Raw genomic sequence first — 21,865 nt, forward strand, 5'->3', positions numbered from 1 at the left:
CAATATAAAAAAAAAAAAATTGTACTTGCCTTTAACCAGATACATAAATTACATATAGCAGATACAAGACTGAAAATAACACTGATAAGGAAGTTGAACTAAATACATGATTCCTTAGTCCTTTCCAACTTAGCACTTATAATCCCTTGAAATAGCAAAGAATTTTCTTCTAAATTGCAAATGGCTTCGTGATGAAGAAGAATTCTGGCAAGAACATAAAAATGGAAAAAACAGAGAATGGAGCGTAACAAAATGTTTTAAAATTTTGTTTTGAAAACAAAACACAGCCAAAATGATATTTAAAGTGAACTTGGCCAAACACATATAAAAATATATGCTAAAAAGAAAATAATAAAAATGGTGTAGCACTAATTTCAGATCAGTAAGAATGTGGGAATGGAAAAAATTACATGGGAATACAGTGTGTGTGTGTGTGTGTGTGTGTGTGTGTGTGTGGCGCACCATTTACACACATCAACAACCAGATCTGGCACTAGGCTACTAGATTCTGTTCTCTTTATTTTAAAATAAGAAATATTAAAAACTGAGGTGCTAGAAATCTTTTATGCAGATGGAAAAAATATAAACCCTAGGGGCATCCTAGAGAAGTGGTATAATGTAGTGAATCGTAAGGAACTGTGAAAAAATAATATGAATGAAACCACTTTACAGTAAAATGAAGTTCGAGCTGAGATCTCAGATGAACCGCCTTGAACTTCTTATTCCTCAAATCTTTGGAAGTCAAATCCAGGCAAAACAACCTTTTGACTGGGCCAACAGCAGCACTGTATTTCAAACAAGTATTTACAATGATAACAGGAGAGCAGAGATTGTAACCACTGGCCTGAAATGTAAACGCATTCTTTATAACTAGCGTCACTGTGTTCGTTGATCCGCACCTACAGAAAGTCCTTTTCTCTATTCATATAATTATTCCCCTTTCCTTTCTCAAAAATACCCCTTGCCTTCACCTCCCAGTTAAAACACCATTTGCGTTTCCACCTACATTACCGCTTCCCCGAATTACCATTCTTTTTAGATCTCAAAGGTTTATGGCCTCTCTCCTACCCCTTTTTATTTTTAGGTTAACGGAACCAAATTGCTATATGATCCAGGTTTTCTCAGCATTGTACTCCCCAGAGAAAACACCCGCTCCTGCCGCCCTTATCTAGGAAAAGACCCCAGATTGGACGCTGATCCCAAAGAGACACCGGAGAGCCCTTCCGGACCAGCAGGAGCCGGAACCCAAGCGCAGGGGGTTGAGTTTCTTCCGCTTCCGCCGGGCCTCTCTGCGGAAGGGACTGGCGCAAATGCAACTTCCTGCCGGACTGAGCTGTAAAGGCGAATCCCCGCGAGGAGGTAGAGCTCCGCACTCTGGGTCAAGGTAACCTCCGTGGTCGCTGTGGGGAGCCCGGCGCGGCTGGACACGTGTAACCATGTGGCACCTGCTGGCCCGCGCCAGCGGGCCTCTCCTGCGAGCGCCTTTATCAGGTCAGAAGTCCCCTGGGTCGCACAGACTGTCCCTTTTTCCACCCCATCCCTAGTCCGGTGTGTCTCAAACTCAAAGAAGGCCCTGCATATGGTTGCTGAAAACGAAGCGCTGGTGCGGTCTGCAGTTTGCTGCCGCCCTTCCTGCCTTAAGATTCGTGCAAAAGGGTCCCAGCCGCTTTCGGGGTTGGCGCCGAGAGACACCCTCCCCGCCCCGCCCCCGGCTGGTCTCTTTGGGCGCCTGAGCCCCATTTAGTGGAACTCGCGTCCCACCCTTCAAGATACCTCTGTCAGGAGTGTCTCTGGCCCTGGCCTTGTCGCTTTCCTGGTTTAATTTGATTTGTCTTTGTAGGTTCTTGGGCAGCCCCAGCCGCCAGTGCTGGCCTAAAGACGCTGCTCCCGGTGCCGACTTACGAGGGTGAGCGCTCATTTGTCATTTTCATGTTTGTAAGCCTTTTCTCTGCTGGAATCCAGCAGATGGTAAGCGAAGACAAAGGAGTGTGTGCTATCTCCATTCACTCGTTCAGTAAATATATATTGAGGGCATACTATATGCCAAACAGTGCTCTAAATACTAGAGAGAAATCAAAGAACAAGAGACTCCCAAAGGTCCCTGCTTTTATGGAGCAAATATATAATGGGATAGCTCTCCTATGGCCCATGGCCCACCCTCAGCTATGGCTGATTGGCCTCAAATTTAGACCTTTGATGTTTTCTCCAAATAAGATTATACCTATATGCAGTCACTTAACAAGATTATGTGAAAAGCATTCAATTGTTACATGTAAATATTTAAGGTGAGCCACAATTTTATAAGTCTAATTTACCATTTCTTTTTAAAAATATATTGGAAATCTCAAAAAATTAAAGGAGCCTGAACTTCTGAGAGCCTTATCTTTTACACATAATTGTTAAACTACTACATGTTCCAGAAGTATGTATGGACTTGTAGGCCAAAGAAAGCATTACTGTTTCTCTGTAGCTTCGTATAGAAACTTGGGGGTGAGGAGGTAGAGGAGACGGGATAGTTTTTGTGGCTCTTAATAGCCTATTAATAATTTGATATTTCATTGAAATCTCCTGTTTTATATTTGACTCCACTGTAGAGCCATGTTTGTTTTATTATAGAAATGTTTTAAATGACTTAAAAGTTAACTTTTTTAAAAATATATATATTTTTATAGATTTCAGAAAGGAAGGGAGAGAAACATAAATTATGAGAGAATCAATCATTGGCTGCCTCCTGCACACCCCTCTGGGGATCAAATCCACGACCCTGGGCATGTGCCCTTGACTGGAATCAAACCCCAGACCCTTCAGTCTGCAGATGATCTATCCACTGAAGCCAAACCAGTTAGGGCCAAGTTAACTTTTTATTCCAAAACTAAAGGCCCAGTGCAACAGGACCCTATGCCTGGCTGGTGATCAGGGCAAATCGCCGCCTTTCTTCGTTCTGTGCCGCCCCCTGGTGGTCAGGGCACGTCATAGCGAGCGAGTGAACTCCCAAGGAGACACTTTGCATATTAGCCTTTTATATATCTAGACCACATGTGTCAAACACAAGGCCCACGGGCCAAATCCAGCCCGCCAGGCCTTGCAATGTGGCCCGCACCGTGCTGTCATCACTGCACTCCGCTGTCAGTTTATGACATTGTCAGTTTATGACTGTTCAGAAAACCATTCGGCCCACGATTTAGGCTGGATTTTAGATTTTGGCCCCTTCTCTGATTGAGTTCGACACCCCTAATCTAGACAGACATGATAAAGATCTAGTGTATGTTGACCTGCATTTCAGCACACCCACCCTCATCCAGCAAGCTGTTGCATATTGTGAGTATATGCAAGTCTCATCATTAAAAGCCCCTGCCTAAGTAAAGGAAAGAGCACTAATCACAGAAGTCTTAGATTGTAAATTCCCCAAGAATGTAGCAGAGCAGGAAAACTTGGATATTTTCATGTACACTATAGAATTCTACTACCCCCATTAACATCCAGAGAGGTAGTGTAGTTTTCACTTCTTTAAGTGTCATACTGTCTGGCTTTGCTGTTTTAACTGGATTACCTGGACTAAATATGAAATATCTCTAGGCCTCAAGTTCCTCTTCTCTAAAACGGAAATTGAAAATACTACCTGCCTCATATTCTGTTTCTTGGTCTGGGTGATGTTTATTTGGGTATGTTTATGCATTCTTTTTGTGATAATTCACTGATCAGTGGGGGTTTTTTATTTGGCCCTTTGACATATATGTGTAAAATTTTTAAAAAATTTTAGAAGTTTTAAAAGAAAGCCCTAAAAAATACCAAGGCTATAACGTTATTTTAAGAGATTGAGATAATGAGTGTAAAACATTCATCTGAATTCCAGCACTAAATAAAAATTTTTTAAAAATATTGGCTAGTATTATTCTGTGAGTCTTGCATTTCTCTACGGTCTCAAATGGTCCCTTTTAGAGTGTTAGGCACAGAATAGTCATTTAATTCATGGATTTTTGGTTTGAAAGCTAAAACTGCCACCTTTAAAAATTTTAAAGCCGAAACCAGTTTGGCTCAATGGATAGAGCATCGGCTTAGGGACTGAAAGGTCCCGGGTTCGATTCCGGTCAAGGGCATGTACCTTGGTTGCAGGCATATCCCCAGTAGGGGGTGTACAAGAGGCATCTGATGAATGACTCTCATTGATGTTTCTAACTATCTCTCTCCCTTCCTCTCTGTACAAAATCAATAAAATATATATATTTTTTAAAGTCTTAAAAAAAAATTTTTTTAAACATTCACATTGATCATTGTCATAGCCAAAGAATTCCAGTGTTAATAAGAAAAACCTTACGTACTTTAGAACTATTGTTCCAAGGTAACTTTTATTTAAGACTTTCTCCTGATTGCTAAAAATTTTTCTAGATAGAAAATTAATCCTTTGAGATGTGTAGTATCACTTATTCTTAATCACCCATGTTCCTTGTAGGTGTTTCCATTCCTGAAAGGCCCAAGCTTAAATTTGTTGAAAGGATGCCACTTGTGCCAAAAGTTCGAAGAGAACCTAAAAACTTGCGTGACATACGAGGACCTTCAACTGAAGGTACTGAGTTCACAGAAGGCAATTTTGCAATCTTGGTGAGTTCAGTGGCAAGCAGCTCCAGGGTGGAAGTCAGGGATTAACATAATCTCATACTCTGAATCTCTTCCTTCACAGGTTTTATTAAAACTGCCACCAGTTGTTCTTTAAACTGATGTGCAATACCCAGTAAATATTTGAATTATGTATGGGTGTTATTTACTTTTGTTTTTTATGTAGAGCGAAAATAATGTAAAAGCAGGGGGGGAAGAGGCTACCTAATTTACCCCATAATCAGAGCATGAGATCTTTGCAGGCCTCTGGAAAAATACAACTATCCACTATTTAGGATGTGAGACTGCTGTTTCCTTACTCACTGAATAGCTTCCATGAAGACTTGATGTCAGAGCAGCAAAAATGGATGTGAATTAGGCTTTATTTCCCACCAGGCAGCCAAAGCGATGTTTTAACATCCTCTTCACATAACCCCAAGATCAGGCCCTGACTACCTCTCAGACCCTCATGTCCACTCTCACCTGCCCATTCCTCACCACTTCAGCCTCTCTCTGGCTTCTCAAACTTCAAGCCTTCACCTACACCATTCTCTGCCTGGAATTCTGGCCTCTTTTCCTGTGGTTAGTTCTTACTGTTGTGGCCTCAGCTTTAAATGTCACCTCCTCAAAGAAGCCTTTCCTGGCTACACATTGAAGTAAGTCCTTGTTCTCATTTCTTACTCGGTCCTAGGCTTTCCGTGGCACTTGTTAGAACTCTTATTTTCATTTGTATGTTGAAGCCACAGTTGCTATAAAAGAAGACATAAGAATAGAGTCCATTAAATCCCTTTGTGCTTCTAATTTTCCCATTCACTTTTAGGCACTGGGTGGTGGTTACCTCCACTGGGGCCATTTTGAAATGATGCGCCTGACGATCAACCGCTCTATGGACGCCAAGAACATGTTTGCCTTATGGCGAGTACCAGCACCTTTCAAGCCTGTCACCCGCAAGGGTATGGGACAGCGTATGGGGGGTGGCAAAGGCGCCATTGATCACTATGTGACTCCTGTGAAGACTGGCCGCCTCATAGTAGAGGTGGGCGGACGCTGTGAATTCAAAGAGGTAGAAGGTTTCCTCAGCCAGGTTGCCCACAAGTTGCCCTTCCCAGCAAAGGCTGTGAGCCGTGAAACCCTAGAGAAGATGCGGAAAGATCAAGAGGAACGAGAGCGTAACAACCAAAACCCCTGGACCTTTGAGCGCATAGCCACTGCCAACATGCTAGGGATACGGAAATATCTGAGCCCATATGACCTGACCCAGAAGGGGAGATACTGGGGCAAATTCTACCTGCCTGAACGTGTGTAGTAAGAATATGAGAAATAAATGTACAGAGAGAAGGAATCTATATTTTTGTTCCCCTCAGTTACCTTGAAGTCTGGGTAGCTCTGATGTCATAATCAAGGAGCCACATATGAGTTATAGATGAAAGTGCATTATATTTGTATTAAATAAAATTTCAGTATCACCTCTGGTTATAACTTCTTATTGGTCACTCTTAATCCCATAAATGATTAAGAAACAGGCCTGATGGACTTGGGAGCTCTGGTCCTCCCCAGCCATATGGTGAACATCTTCAGGACTAACGCAGCTGTTTGCATCTCCCACCTCTGATGCAAATCAGACTTAGTATCTGTACTTCCTTTTATATGTACAAACTTCAGGAGCTAGTTTCTAAGACCTTTTACTAGTTATAGATACAAACTAACATTTTTAGAAAAGCAAAGAAATAAAATGACAGTGTATGGGTTAATTCAACAGATATTTACTCCTGCCTAGCTATCCATCTTCTCTCAATCTTGGGGGTTGGGAGCAGTTATTGGAATACACCCTTGCCTTTTAGCAAAAGGAACTGAAAAACAAAAGTTAGAATTGTGTGGTCTTTCCGAGGTCTGAAATTGTTTAAGAAGGAAGAGTATCTGGCTCTATCTTTGTATCCCTGCAGTTTCTAGTACAGTGCAATGTGCCATACAGGACTTGAATAGTTAATGCTGGATAAATAAGGGCCCCATGGTTCCAACTCCTTATTTGCCTTTGCCAAGATTAATTGGTTTTTCAGGACTAGCCAGCAGTAGTTTTCTATCCATTGTTCACGCTAGAGGAAATACAAGTTGATAGAAACATTAAGCCATTTGCTTTTGAAAGTGGGTAAAAAGCACACTGATAAAATGTCAAATATTTTTATCTCACTTAAAAAGTTAACATCTCCCACAAAGAAAATAATTTACTTTCAAAAGTACAAATTTACCTCAACAGTTGTATGGTCCTTAAAAGTTGTTTGCTATTTTTAATGTATTTTTAGTTAATCACTTGAAATATAATCACTAAATTGCATAGAAATGTGAACCTTGAATTGGGGACAGTGTCTGGAACATTTTCTTGTACACACATTGCTGGCCAACAACAAAGTCAGTTTCAGTTAGCAATGTGAATTAGGTAAGAAGAAAGTGAGTGATAGCCACATTTCACCTTTCTGACCTAACATCTTCATCTCCTTTTTTAGGATTCATAGAGCACACTACTGATAACTGTTAGGAGTTCAACCAAAGTATGAACCTGTTTTGTTTTGGATCCATGTTCAGTTATTAAACCACAATCCTTGGGAACCAACCATCTTAGCAGGGTGAGAGGCTGTTAATGGCTCCACCATCCACAGGGAAAGGGCTTTACAGTGTAAATTTGTAAGGGGGATCCTGTTTTGTTTTTACATAAGTAGATCAACCCATTCCAGGCATTTTATGGAGCCTCTGATACTAGCAAACCATTTTTCATTGATGCCTTAAATGTTTAAGAGTCAAATCCAAAGACATGAATAGAAACCAGAGCTTAAATTGCAGGCACTGTGCTAAACACTGAGGACAGCAGTGAACAAGATATGTCTGGTGCCTATCATTAGGCACTTCACTAAAGACTAGAGGGCCCTGAAGAAGGAAGCAGGTGTAGGGTTGGTCAAAGGTGAGACATAGAAGAACCAGAAGAGCAGAAGTAAAAAGTGCCCAACCCTGATCAGTTGATCCTGATGAACTGGGTATGCTACAATATCTGCCTTTATTTCCTGTTACCATGCAGTCCGTTCCTTCAAACATGCTAAGTATTTCTGGACTCCTTGTTACTCCACCACTGCTCGCTGCCTAACTCTGTATTGTCATAATGTCTCCCTTGCATAACTTTCAGTAGGTATTTGACTGGTGTCCTTGTCATAAGAGGTTTCATAATGAAAAGAGGAGTCACTGTTGAGGAATCCTTAGTGAGAAGTGATGGCACCACAGAGGTGGACGGAGGATTAAAAATGCCAGTTGAGGATCCATCTGTGAGGGCTGAAGGAGATAAGAGTGGAGGGGGAAAATAAAAGATTATACAGCAAGTTGTTCAAGGTCAGGATCACCAATCCCTTTTCTGCAGGGGGAATGGGCTACTCACAAGGCTATGTTAATATGCCCTAATCTTCTAAGGGAGAAAATTTATTTACATCAGGTTTACTATGTGGCCCTTTTCCAAAGAGTTTAGGGTGCTTCTAATACAAGAACTGATTCTTTATCCTTGGGCCATTCCTAGATGGCAAGGCCCACATTTTGCTGCAGTAGACCAACACCCTCATAGAAAGCATTCTACCAGACCCGATTGCCACCTTTGTCTCTTTATCTACCTACTACCAATGCATCCTCACTCACTTTTCTCACTATGAAGCATCTCTCTCAGCTTTCTCCAACCTTCATCTATTCTAACACCTAATCCCACCCAGACTTTGGTGACAAACAAGGAATGCCCTCAGGACACACCCATTTCAAGTAAGTGAAAGCAGACCTGACCCTCCCCACAGATGGCTCACCTTTTTCAGGCAAATATGCCCCCAATGGTAGAAGCTAAGATGATCGCAAGAATGATACAGCAGATCATGACCATGATCTTCTTCTGCTCATCCAGACGAAGAGAGAAAAAGCACATGAGAAACAACATCACTGTGCAGACCGAATTCCCACAGAACGGAGACAACGTGGATCAGGACATGGAAGGGGATATGAAGGGAAGGAGAGATGGATCTGGCTTCCAGAACCCAGAGTGTAGGAATATTTCTTCTATGTGAGAGATTCCAAATTCAGTCAACAGCTATCTTGGATGATAGCTGTTTACTAGTAGTATGTTCTGTCAGGTAGGTACCATCACACCAACTTACCCCATTTCCTCCAGGAGCCACTATGCTCAATGAGTGGGTCAAACTCTTTGGGGAGAGCACCTCAACTCTGAAACTCAAATACAATTACATTGCACTCTTTGAGAGTTGAACCATTTTCAAAAATTAGAACTTCAGATCTATCTCACCTAACACATTTAAAATAAATACCCCATTCCTAAACTCACCACATGGTGGCGCCCAATCACTATTTTGCAGGGAAATTGAGACAGAACTGGTTTCACAATCAATATAAAGTCATTTATTTTTAAATAGCAATAAAATAATCAAGTGTACTTCTTAAAAAAATACAAACAACAACAAAAACCTTCACTTATATTGTATTCCAAACTATAAGCCCCAGACCTCGATCTCAGGTGAGCAAAAGCCTGTGATTAGAGCTTGTCTGGCCTTGCTGCTAGAGCCAGTCCACTGTCAACTTCATAGCCATGGGCAAGAGGCATCCCCTTGGCTCTGTCTGAGTACTGGATGATGACTGGAAGTAGATTTTGCAAAGGAAACCAATGGGCAGTGCCTGGATGAGGGTGCTTGCCATGCCCTAGAAAGCATTAAAATCAATACTAAAGTACAAATCAGACTGGCAGAGACCAGCAGGGAATCTAAGAGGCTCAAAACTGGGCCAGCACAGTCATGACACTTGAAAATTTCCCAGGTATTGCTTCCTCACTGATGAGATTATAGGAGACAAAGCACCTGTCAAGCTTATTAACCTGATAGGAAGCAGAACTACTCAGTAGTTCCTGGTGTCCCTCAACAGACTCGGCCCTGAAGACAGGACATCCCAGAGGTCACACAAGTTATATAAAGTTGCTCTGGGTTAAGGCTAGCCTAGACAGCAGTGAAAGGTTTCAAAACTTCCCACATATCTGCTAAGCAGAAAAAATTTAATGGAGATCAACTTAGTCCTCACCCTAAAGACCTACGCTTCTCCCAGTCATCATCCAGAACCAGCAGGCTTCTCCATGACATGGGAAGATCCTGCTTCTATGACTCATAAGCAATGTCTCTTACCTAATTTTTGGCCTAACTTGAGGTTGTTGTGTTTTGTTTATTTATTTTTGGAGTGGTATGTGTGTTGTGTATGTGTATGTGTTTTTTGAGGCTATATCCTCCACTTCTAGCTTCCTACTTCATGAGAGACACATGAAGAGCTATATACATTAGCCAATTATAAAAATTTACCTGGAACAAATGAAATGAGTGACGGAATGCTGGCACCAGTCTGAAATATTTCCAGAGCCAAAGACTCAAGCACCTTGTCCCTGGCTCAATGTTAAGTGCCAAACATTTTTTTAAGTAAAAAATATTTGACTTCAAGGCAGTGGCTTTACAAAACATCACCCTTAATTAGTGGGCAACAAGTTTCCAAGACTCAGCCATGAAAACAAATATCCCATATCCTCAGCCTACATAAATGATAACCTCAGATGACTGCATCAACTGACGCCACCTACAGTAAACATGAGAGAATACAACACAGACAAATATCAAAGTTGGCCACTAACCTAAATATACTAAGAGCTTCATTTAAGGCTGAATTTCAAGCAAGTCAGCTCTCAGACCAAAATGATAATCCCTCATATTTTCAGGACACATGGACAATAAACTGAAAACTGGGACCCTGCCAGGTAGAAGACTCAAGTCCAAACCTATTGTTGAAAGAATCCCTTTGCTTTGTTAAAGAAACCCTCCTAAGAAAGATACATTGCAATTTCTGGGAGAATAATAATAGTCCATGAGGTAGAAAATACAACACCTTGGGAAGGTTTTGAATAATTGGCTTTCCAAGGTGCAAAGCAAAAATTTGACATAGTAGAGGGGAGAAAGAGAAGCCAGGCTGGTTCAGACACTGCAGGTTTTGAGGAAAACTTGGGGTTGCATCAGGTAGATTAGACTCCTCCAGGGCTAGATGGTTTGCTGGGTCAGGTCCAAGTACGGTTACAGGAAACAAAGAAATGGGTCCCATCCTCTTTCAGGAAGGCCAAACTCCATTCTCATCTGAAGACAAGGTGGCCACGCCAGGCTGGAGTAGAATCGGGCTCTAGGGGAGGCAGGGGAAGGAGGATCAGTGCACAGGATGATGTTGAAGGGCAACATTAAGAATCAGCCAAAACCTAGAAGGTGGAGAGGAAAGATCAGAAATACCTGAAAAAGGGAGAATAATGGGAAAGTCAATGCTAAACCTGAGAAATCCAATAGACACACCAAGACAGGACCTGAAATGAAAAATCCCACTGTATAAGAGAGGGAAAGTTTTTTTAAATCTCTGGCCCTTTCTCTAATTCTTCACACAGGCTGTCACATACCCATGGAAGGACTCGTCAGTGGGGAGGCACAATCACATGTTGGAAACACCTATTCTACTGTGGGGCCAACATCAGTGCCTTTCAAACACATGCCTCAGAAACTTTCTGGGACTCCAGTCTTCTCTATGACTCCCCTTATGCTCTACTTCTCTTAGAGGACAGAAAAACAGTGAAAAGAATATGGAAAATCTCAGGGCTTATGTTATGGCTACTCTGCTTTATGTGTGGATCTGGGCAAGTTTCTTAGTTTATTGAGCTTCAAAGAACTTTCCTATCTGAAAATTGGGTAATGTTCTTCTCCTAGACAGGAGAATAGCTGCCATAACTAGGAAAGAGAACTGTAACTTGTCTTCCTTCTCTCCTGTTCAGAGAACTCTCTCCCTCAGATCACATGGGAGGCAGAGAGGAGGCCTAGTGAAGGATCGATCATGATTTTATTAGGGAATGTGAATGGAACTTATATTATCAACTGAAAACAATATATCTATTAGTCTTGTTTAAAAATGATTCATTTACATTTTGAATTCCTGGAATTAGGGATAGTAAGAGGCATTATGAATTTGCAAGACATCTTTCATCCAAGGATATTGCCAAGATATGCCTTTGCTTAGTTTCAACATCCTTTCCAATGATATAGTTAAGAGTCAGAGCAAAACTTGAATTTTAAAAGCTAACAGAAACAATGGCTAGACTGCAAATTGCGGGGAGTCGGGGGAATCAATTAATTACTTAAGAGATGTTGATCACCTTACTGCTGCTAGTCTCTCTCCAGAGGAAGGCGAATGTTTAGATCTTTAACAATCTGACTTTCAGACCCTCTAGTTACACGGAAGGAGGAGGCAAGAAATATAAAGTGAAGGATTGCCTCTGGATATAAGAATGGTAGTATGTATCAAGTCTTAAAAATACTTCTATTACCTCAGGAACCCAACTTCTATGAGTTTATAATATAGAGAAAACAGAAATGAGAAAACTATTACATAAGTTAGTCATAATGTTAGTAATAGCAAAACAATAACAAACCTCCAACACTGGAGAAATGTAACATAATTGATAGTATAGTCACAATCTTGTGTTGAAAATCAGATTTACAAAGAGATATTAGTGGAATGATGCATAAAATTTTGTAACTGGGTACAAAATGATAGGTAATATAGTCAGAACTACATCTGAATGTGTAAACATGTCACAAGGCTTTCAACAACATTGAATGCTAATTCTGTCCACCTTTTCTGCATTTTATAGTTATTAAACAAAAATACTATATTTTATTCAGGAAAGTAATATTCAAGAAGTCACTGACTTAACAGTCTTAAGTTTTAACAGTCCCACTAACTAGATCATTCCTATTATGCTACCACTATATACATGAAACCTTGATTCTGGGGTCAGCCTTATTCTTTTCACCAGATTTTAAAGAAATTCATAGGCTAAATGTTAAAGTCACTATCAAGTAGGGTTCTCTAGACTTTGTAGACAATGATAAATAGCTACCTTGTTGTACAAAGAGAAACTAAGATGTCAACAAGGACTCTACTAGGTCCACTATTAGCTGTATGTTCAAGCTTGGTTGTGTTACTTTTCTCTTTAAGCCAAAGTGTCTTTGTCTGTAAAATGTGGGTCATAATAGCACCTCTTATAAGGTGTTGTGAGGAGTCAATGTTTTGTATATATGGTGTTCGGTACATTCTCTGGCACAATTCAACATTCAAAAGTGTTAACTACTACGTCATTCACGATCCAACCAGTCAGCCACAAAACAAACCCCTAGAGACCCCATTCCTAATCCAAAACTTCATTTACACTAAGAAGAAGATGAAAAAGTAAAGCCCAACATCCATTAAAACCAGTAGGAATTCAGAAGACAAAGCCCAGATCCAAAACACATATTGTACCCAGAACAGGAGCATGCTTGCTGGGTAAGGAAAGTGGGAATGAAGTGCTCGGAGAGGCCAGGAATGGCAGTGAAACATGAACAAGTGAAGAGTAGAGACAACCAGGAGACCCAACCCACCGACTGCAGCCAGAACCCAAGAACAGAGTTTTAAAGAGATGAGAGAATGTACAGACAACTGAAAGTTTTAGTGAGCCCAAGGACAATTACAAGGCGGAAAGAGTGGAATTTAAAATCCCAGGTTAATTTGTCAAGAGGAAGCCAAAAAGGAGACCCGAGAATCTTCCATTTACTTACATTTCAGTGCAGCAGCCTCTTGGGCCACCCTTATTTCAGCCCAACGGAAAGTCCAATAATCAACGCTAAAATGCCCAGCAACACAACTACTACCACAATGATAATTATCAACTTCTGGAGAGGGATAAGAGAAACAAAAACAAGGCATTATTACACACAGCCAAAAGCAATAATAATTCATCTAAAACCCAACCCCTCTCACCTCAACATCGAAAGCATCTTAGCAATTCAAGAGTTTCTATCAGCTCTCAGCTCACACTGCTGTCCTGCCCATGTGGACAGACATAAGAGCAACTATCATGGAGTTGCCATGCAGTAATAGGCCAAGATATAAAGTGATTCATCTTTCCTCTTCAAGAAGGGGTGCAACGTTATTTTTGACACAGTCCTAATGTCAAACTCTGTCCATCTCCTCCCTAAAGCACATGCCCACCTAACAGCCCCAGTGACTGGGCATCCAAAAGCAAGAGTATGGTCCTGTTGTGAACCATTCTGGATTCATCGTGTAAAATAACTCCCCAGCTTCCCAAATCCCTGTGCAAGCAACAGGTGAAGTGAGAAAACAAGGAACTGAAGAACATAAATATCAGAGCCCATGAGGAACAGGAAAGAAATGTCTAAAGAGCAAGCAAAAGCCACAGAGCTGGCCACCAGTCAATGGGCAGAGAAGCCATAAGGCCTCTAGCACCGGGGCACCAGAAGGAAGGGGGTGGAGAGATGGAATGGTGTGGTGGGAAGAGCATGATTAGGATCTGAATCTGAATCCCAGCTCCTATGCTGACTAGTTGGCCTGAAGCTAATTCGCCTCTGACCCTCCTGTCATCTATGAAGTAGGACTAAGAGGTGCTCCGTAAGATATGCCATGTTCACAACAATCAGCACAGAACTGATTTCCTGGTAGAGAAAGGACGGGGGATAGGGGGATCTTGGGCTGCTTGAGGGGAAGAGAAGGTTTCAAAGGAGTCAAGTGAAACATCGTCCCAGGAGCAACACCTGGGCAATCGCTCCATCCTAAAGAACTGCCTTCAGTGTGGGTTCTTGGGTGCGATCCTGTGAGCCAGATCCATGAGAGGCACAGCACAGGAAGGACAGCTAGTCTCTAGGAGAGGCTGACACAGGTGTTTGGATAAGGCCAGGACACAGAGAAAAGGCACAGGCTCAAGGACACAGGTGGGGATAACTGGAGAGAGGGGAGGCAAGTAGGACTAGCTGGGACCAAGGTGCTCACCCTCCGAGCTTCACTCTGATACTTGACAGCTTTTTTGGTATCGGTAACGGCTCGCTCCACGAAACCCACTGACTGGTCCATGTTGTTCTCGATACGGTCAATCATGGCTCCCTTTCCCCGAATGCAAGAGGCGGTGGCAGCAGGAGAAGAGACAGAGAGAGGGAAGAAAGAGCGAGAGACAGCGCACAACATGGACTCTTCCCTGAAGGTGGCGAGGGTCTCACCTTGCGGGCCTGGCTCTGGTATTTCACGGCTTTTTTAGTTTCATCCCGTGCCTTCTCCACATGGTCCACTGTGTGCATGACATTCAGCTCTATGTTATCTAACATCTCGCCCTGCAAAGAACAGACACCAGTCACACTCAATAACAGTCCTCCCTGCCCCAGACAGTCCTAGCTATCCCCACATCATTATCTTCAATGCTAAGGGGAGCATCCGGAAAACCTGATGCGTGACCCTCAAGAGGGCATATGCCCACCTTTCCTCCTGATTTACCCATGGGCCTCCTGGCCTTGGTGGTCACTCACTGAGTTATTTCTCTGTGACAGGCCCTAGGCTGGTCACCTGCAGCACACTGCCTACATGCCTGGTATCTACATATTATAACAGATCCCACCACCATTTTCTTTAATTAAACATGTGAGACAAGAAAGCAAAGTAAAGATGTCTCATGTTCTTAGAGGATCACCAGGGTCCTGGCCTCTTCCTGGTCATTCAGACCTGAACCAAGTTCATTTGGCTTAAACAGAGTTTGTTCATTACCACTGAATGATGCCTGGCACACAGTATGTACTTCATAAATATTTGAGGGTTGGAATGTGTCCTTTCTCGAAGAGATATTCCCAGGCCCCTTAAGTGACACACTGGGTTCACCCAAGCTATTTGGCTAGGAAACAGTGATCTCTTAAGAAGATTCCCAACCTCAGATATAATAGCCGAGCCAATAATACCAGCAGCTATTACTTCCTGACAAGAAGTGCTTTCATTCCAATTAATTTCTGGGCACCGTAGGATGGGAATTCCCCTCACCTACCTACATCTTCCCTTAACTTGACCCATCGTTTTACAGCAGTCTGTCAACAGGGAAAGGCACTTACCACCACTTGGATCTCAAACCAGCTCCTCGGCAAGGCAGTGTGGGGAGAAAAAGGAAAAGTGGGGATGGAAGAACTAGCAACATGGTCTCAAAGGCCAGACTGGGAGGAGGAATGCACTGAGCCCTGAGCAGGGAACTGATGTCAACTGCCAGCCAGGCAGTGCTGCCAGGCAATGCTCAGGCTGCGGTTCGGTTCTGCAGTCCTTCTCCAAAGGAAGCAGTTCTCAGTCCTGTCCAGCTGGCCGAGCAGCTGCAGGTTCAGTGACGATGGCACGACACCACAACACCAGGTCGTGTCTGACTATGTGAAACTAACAGTGCTCGCAGGTGACAGAGACTCGCATCCCTGCGAAGTGTGCCCAGGAACAGAACAAGAGTCCAGCTAAGCACCATTTGTGTTTCAAGTCTTTATGTAAATACTGTGCTATTCCTTTGTTATCTATTCTTGTTCCTGAGCCAAAAGTGGCAACATTTTTAGAAGAATATAGAATAAAAAACAAAAATGGAAAATAAAAATTTCTATTAAACCTAACTTTTCACCAGTGAAACAGTTCATATCAGGAGACTGTTTTAAGGCATCAACATTAAAAACCTGTATCTCTAACTTTAAAAAGCAAATAAAAATAGAACCTGAGTCCAGAGGAAACTGGGCACTTGGAAGATACTTGTAAGCCCATATTAACTAGAAATGACTGTGAGGCCAAAGTACTAGAAAGAACGAGAAGGCAGAGACTGTCCCATGTATCAGGGTCCACGTGCATTCCTTTCCCTGGGATACTGGAATTCTGTTTCTCCTTCAAGCAAATTCTGATGAAGCTCCTTCACCTGGCTCATCATATTCCCTTCCTCACCATTTTCAGAAGTACCTGAGTTCCCCTTTTCTCCCTCCCCACACTGGTATCCGCGGCCGGTTACCTGATTCTCCACCAGCATGGCAATGTCCATAAACATGTCATGGAGCTCCTTGATGCTGCTCTCCAGCCTCACGATGTCCTTGTGCCGCCCCTCGATCTCACTGAGGGCTTGCTTGGAAATCTGAGAGTCAATGATCTACAAGAGGCCACACAATGACAGGCCATCAGCCACCATCCCCTGCTGCAGCCCTCACACCCCCTCCTGCCCGGCTCCTCACGTCCCCTGCCTCCCTGCACCTGCAGCCCACCCTTCCCTGGCTACCCAAATGGAGCTCCCAGTGACCTCTTATGTGGAGGGGCATACTTCCCAGCTCCCGAGTCACTCACCCCAGAAGTGAAGATGGCAGGGTTTCCACTCTCCAACATTTCCTCCAGCTCCTCATCTGTGGTCTTTTTGCCGGCTTTATAACGGAAGCAGAGCATTGAATATAAGGTCAAAAGACACCATTTCAAAAGTTCCCTGAAGATTAGGAAGATGGTAACTCCACTATAAAGACCAAGGCTTTTACAACACTCTCCTAATAGTCTCCTGACTCATCTGTCCTCTGACTTCTCCCCTAATCTGATTCATTGTTAATATGAATTATCTTCCTGAAGCATATACCCGATCACATTCTTCCCAGCTCAGAACATTACCTGGTCCCATCACTATGCCTCAGAGACCAAGGCCTTCAGGACAAGGAGCCAGTTCCTGGGTGAACCCTACCTGCATCCCCATTAACTTCTCACTGTTATTCCCAAATGCACACTATCCAGAGGCCCTGGACAACCTGCCATTCCTAAATACACTTGTGTGTTTTTCACAATGTCCTTGTTCCTATAGTCCTTCCACTTACAGGGCATTCCCAGCCCCTCCACAGGGCCCTGAGTTCCACATTACCAAATTCCTAAAGAGCACAGCTTCATTAATGTCCTCATTCCTCACAGCAACTAGCATCACACCTTTTATTTCATAAATGGTCTTTGCTATCAAAAAGACAACAAAAAAACATTTTGAGTCCCCAGGAGAGACATTGTTTAGCAAGTATTTCCTCTTTACATATAGGAAACACTGGCCTCCATAAAGATAAAATCGCTTGGGCCTGATAAAACACTGGGCCAACTTTCAACCCAAGCTTGGGTACAGAATATGAGATGGAAGCCATAAGCATGATTGCGGCTCCTTTTCCCCAGATCTCACAACTGGGACAGACAACCATGTGGCAGGAAAACGTGCACCACCAAATTTCAGACACATACTGATTTCGAGCTGCCGCTGGATTCGCCCTTTGCTGCGTTCACGAAAGTCCACTTGAGCCTCGTTGTATTTGGTCATCACCTCCACAAACTTCCGGGAGAGGACAGAGTGCTGTGGGAAGAATGTTAAATGTAGTAAGCCCTCAGGGAGGTGAGGGATGGGGGAGGTCCCTAACTGTTGTAGAATCCCCACCTCCATCACCACCCCACATTAGCTTCCTCTCCAGCAGCACTGGCCTTGGAACCAAGACTAATATATCAGACTCGACTTTTTGGTGTTCTAACTTTACACCAATGGGAGATCCACTAATCTTTCCAAAGCCTGTCTTCAACATGTTTACCTGCCCTGCTGACCTCATGTGGTAATTGTGAGGCCAGACGAGATACTCTGTGAATCTCAGAACGCTGTGCCCACATGGATGAGGAGCATTTTTCTGGCACAACCCTTGGCGGGCTTTCTAAAGCGGTCAGATTCCCTTCCTACATCCCATACCTGCCAAAGTCCTGAATTCTTACTCAAACTCTTCTCCCCAACTCTTCTTGCTTCTAACTAGAAAAGTGAATGCATTCACTTAATAGCCATTAAGCACCACTGGTTTAAAAAATCACCAATATTTATACTTTTTTCAAACCTACTACGACTGTGAAAATTCAGAAACAAAATCATTGCAAAAACCCACTTAGCCAACTTTCCTCTTGCCTCTTTCCCACTCTGAGCCAACTTTCAAACAGACTTCAACCTGAAGCAAATGCATATAGGTAATTCAATCATAATCAGATTCCCTAGAACAGTGGTTGACAAAACGCATAGTCAACAGAGCCAAATATCAACAATACAACAATTGAAATTTCTTTTGAGAGCCAAATTTTTTAAACTTAAACTACTTCTAATGCCACTTCTTCAAAATAGACTTGCCCAGGCCGTGGTATTTTGTGGAAGAGCTACACTCAAGGGGCCAAAGAACCGCATGTGACTCTCAAGCTGCAGTTTGACGACCACGGCCCTAGAAAGCAAATACTGCCTCTCTTCATGTTTGTCCTTCATCCCTACCTCACCACCATCACCACCACAGCTGCCACCAACACACACACCCACAACCTCCCACATACATACACTACATACACCGACACAGATTCACAGACATACACACCCCGCAGACACAGACACAGACACACAGAGAGACACACACACCCTGAACCTCTACCCCTGAGCCTGTCTGTCCATGTGGGCACTCTTACCCATCCAAGGCTCAGACTCCTCTGGCTACCCCCAATTCTTCACGAGGTATTTCAATGCTAAGAACACATGCAATAGATTATGTATTCTTACACTGCCCTCCATAAAAGGTTCCTTATGCCACCTGAACATCATGCTAGTTCTTGAAGGGCAACCCTTGATGTCCACCAAAGAGCCTAACTCCAAAGGGGACAGCTAATGATAATCTTTAGAGAGAAGACTTCAGTTTCCTCCCCTGTAAAACTAAGAGGTGTACGAAATCCTAAGCTATGTTTTGGGAGTCCTAAGACATTATTCAAGGACCTCCTTAGAGAAGGAGAGTGTGAGAGTGTCCAGGAAGGCTGGACTTCAGCCCTGTTCTCTGCTTTAACCTGGACAGCTCCTCCTTTCCCGTTCCCAATTGAGTTCCAAGTAAGAATTGCACTTAAAAAACAAACAAACAAAACCCTGAGCTAAGAAAAAAATAAATGAGATTGAACTAGATGATTTTTAAATCAGAGAAAGTCCTACCTGAGATTTTCGAATCCGGAGGTCTGCTGACGAGCGGACCTCGTCTTCTTCAATGTGCCTCTCCATGCCTGGAGCAAAGAGATAGATTATTCCAGGAACACACCTGCTGCTCTCCTCTGAGAAACACACTGGTCAATACGCATCTCCTTGCTCCTTCTCACACACCCAGCCCGTGGAGATGGAGCAACAGACAGGAGTAATCTCTGAAAGTCAGCTCAAGTGTGAGCCACAGGAGTCACAGGACTTGCATTCCACACGGTTTGCTAGGTTTTCTTTGGCTACATCTTAGCACAGCATGAGTCTTAGTCACCAAGAAACTCAGCCTCAAACCCTTGCCCTGCCACGTACTAGCTGTGTGACTTTGGGGAAGCCGTTGCACCTTTCTCAGTATTCCCTCACCTACAAAATGGAATACATATAGCACCATCTTCACAATCCTGATGTGAAGATTAAATGGCACTGCGCACAGAGTGCTTGGCTCAGTGGCAAACACACCATCATTGCTACTATTGGAAGCTGCTACTATGACCTCCACCTCTACCCCCATGAAAACAAATACAGTGATTTGTTTTGAGAGGAAAAGTAATAACTTGGGCTGAATGACGCTGATTTCACTCTCTGACCAATAACATACATTCACCAAATACACTGGACAGGAATGCAACCACAGCCACTGAACTGAGAGACCTTCTGGGCCCCCAGAGGAATTAAATCTATGACATTGGTTTCACTGAACTGAGGGGTGGTGCTAAGGTAATGGCCAGTGATATACCCCCAAGAAATGTCAATAGACTAAATAATTTATTGTGCATCTATATATCTCTACCATTGCTATTCAAATGTACATAGGTGCAGGGGAAACAGAAAAAGGCAGAGCCCCCTAGCGATAGCTGCCAAGTCACACAACTACTCAGTAGCTGAGAGCACACGTCAATGCCCATCTACCAACTTTAATTCTGCACTCTTTCAACCACAGTCATGATAAAAAACAGGTACATTTCCGGGGAGAGTGCCCAAACCACAGGCAAAGATAGAACAAGTGGCTTTGCTTCCACCGGGATGAGTTTTGGTCCAGAGATTTGGACCCTGTGGATGTGACACAGTTAGTGGTGGGGGCTGGCTTGTTCCCTTTACTCCCTTCTTACTCTTCAGTTTGTTCCGGACGTTGTTGGCCCTTTTCTTGATTTCAGTCGTGAGCTGCTCTAGGTCATCCTTGGTTTCTGGGTAAACAAAGGCAGGTGGGATCAGTTAGAAAAGACTAATTATTAATATCTAGAGGACTAGTGTGCTCTCCATCATTAGAATTGTAGAGAGCTTATTTTTAAAAGGCATTTTCTCAGGCATCCCATCCCAGACCTACAGAATAACACTCCTCCCCCCCCCCCCCCCCGCCCCCGGGTTGAATCTTCACCATCTGTCTTTTTAGCAAGCTTTCCCAAGTAATTCTCCAGGACACAAATTTTGAGAACCTTGTTTTCAGGGGAAATAATCCGGTTTACCATGAGGGCTTCCATTCAGAAGGGAGGATAGGGTTTTTATGGGACTTCTGAGGAGAAAATAATTCCACATTCATCAACTTAGAATCGGGCAACTATTTATGACACACCTATTGTGTGCACAATGCTGTCCTAGGAGGTATGGAGCAAAATGAGTATTAGCTATGACTACCCTACAGCACCTACTGCAAGCATGGATGGAACTGAGCTAGAAACTGTTTTCAGAGAGAAGATATAGAGCCTGCCTTCAAGCTGTTCAGGGTCTAGTGGGGAACAAGGAACAAAAGGGACACCATTGATTACAGTCCTAATATGGAGGGAGTAAGGTGTGAGTTCTGGTCAAGGTGTGCATGGGTTGGGATGGTTATGAAGAGCCCACTAGCACAGCTGGAGGGACCTGGAAAGGCTTTTAAAGACAGATAATAATAGGACTGTCTCGAAGAAGGACTAAGAGTTAACCAGGCTGAAAAAGAGACTAACACTGAAGTCTCAGGGAGAAAAACAATAAGTGAAAGACCTTTGGGGACAAGAAGCATTTGGGGAACAGAGTTTGATCTGGCTACAGTGTTGGTAACCTGGGGAAGGATGGCAAGAATGTGGCCAAGACCATGCCATAGGCTCTACTAACATGTTTCAACTTTAATCTGAAAAAGTTGAATAGTATCAAACTTGTTCCTTGTTCTTATGGAATCTAAAATATAACCCTAAACTTTACTCTAAAAATTTGAAATATTGAGGGGGGAAATTTTGCCTCCATGCTGGTAATGAACAGATTAGTGATGGGAGGGACTGATATGGACTTGAACCATTTTGTAAAGCCTAATGAAAAAATAATGGACTTGATCTGGTAATATTTAGCAGACAGCAG

At 43.0% G+C, this 21,865-nt stretch overlaps 2 protein-coding genes across 7 annotated transcripts in view; one reads left to right on the top strand and one right to left on the bottom strand.

Moving 5' to 3' along the window:
* Positions 1–1,296: 1,296 nt before the first annotated feature.
* Positions 1,297–6,059, top strand: MRPL16 (mitochondrial ribosomal protein L16). Of its 2 annotated transcripts, XM_084894972.1 has the most exons (4): positions 1,297–1,491; positions 1,841–1,906; positions 4,451–4,599; positions 5,414–6,059. In XM_084894972.1, the coding sequence occupies exons 1-4, from the start codon at positions 1,437–1,439 to the stop codon at positions 5,897–5,899; spliced, it is 756 nt and encodes a 251-aa protein (XP_084751098.1). In that variant the 5' UTR covers positions 1,297–1,436; the 3' UTR covers positions 5,900–6,059. The 2 variants fall into 2 exon arrangements, with proteins under 2 accessions (XP_084751098.1, XP_084751099.1); XM_084894973.1 differs by lacking the exons at positions 1,297–1,491; positions 1,841–1,906 and adding an exon at positions 3,240–3,980 and having other exon boundaries at positions 4,356–4,599.
* Positions 6,060–9,001: 2,942 nt separating this feature from the next.
* Positions 9,002–21,865, bottom strand: part of STX3 (syntaxin 3) — a 41,204-nt gene continuing 28,340 nt past the window's right edge. For 2 of the 5 annotated variants that reach the window (XM_084894963.1, XM_084894960.1), the window contains exons 4-11: positions 20,647–20,721; positions 19,502–19,569; positions 17,758–17,866; positions 16,846–16,919; positions 16,520–16,654; positions 14,733–14,843; positions 13,281–13,394; positions 9,002–10,824 (exon numbers count right to left, since the gene is read on the bottom strand). In XM_084894963.1, the coding sequence (XP_084751089.1) occupies positions 13,311–13,394; positions 14,733–14,843; positions 16,520–16,654; positions 16,846–16,919; positions 17,758–17,866; positions 19,502–19,569; positions 20,647–20,721 (656 nt within the window). In that variant the 3' untranslated portion in view covers positions 9,002–10,824; positions 13,281–13,310. Of the gene's footprint in view, positions 10,929–13,280; positions 13,395–14,732; positions 14,844–16,519; positions 16,655–16,845; positions 16,920–17,757; positions 17,867–19,501; positions 19,570–20,646; positions 20,722–21,865 lie in introns of all 5 variants that reach the window. The other 3 variants (XM_084894961.1, XM_084894962.1, XM_084894964.1) reach the window with 3 other exon arrangements.

This window comes from Pipistrellus hanaki (genome assembly GCF_964339955.1).
Source record: "Pipistrellus hanaki genome assembly, chromosome: 9".
In the NCBI taxonomy this organism is placed as follows: domain Eukaryota; kingdom Metazoa; phylum Chordata; class Mammalia; order Chiroptera; family Vespertilionidae; genus Pipistrellus; species Pipistrellus hanaki.

Bases quoted from the DNA above. Each gene is read 5' to 3' on its own strand.
- MRPL16 (XM_084894972.1), top strand. From the start codon at position 1,437: ATGTGGCACCTGCTGGCCCGCGCCAGCGGGCCTCTCCTGCGAGCGCCT. The intron at 1,492-1,840 runs GTCAGAAGTCCC...TTGTCTTTGTAG, and splicing joins CCTGCGAGCGCCTTTATCAG to GTTCTTGGGCAGCCCCAGCC. The intron at 4,600-5,413 runs GTGAGTTCAGTG...ATTCACTTTTAG, and splicing joins AAGGCAATTTTGCAATCTTG to GCACTGGGTGGTGGTTACCT.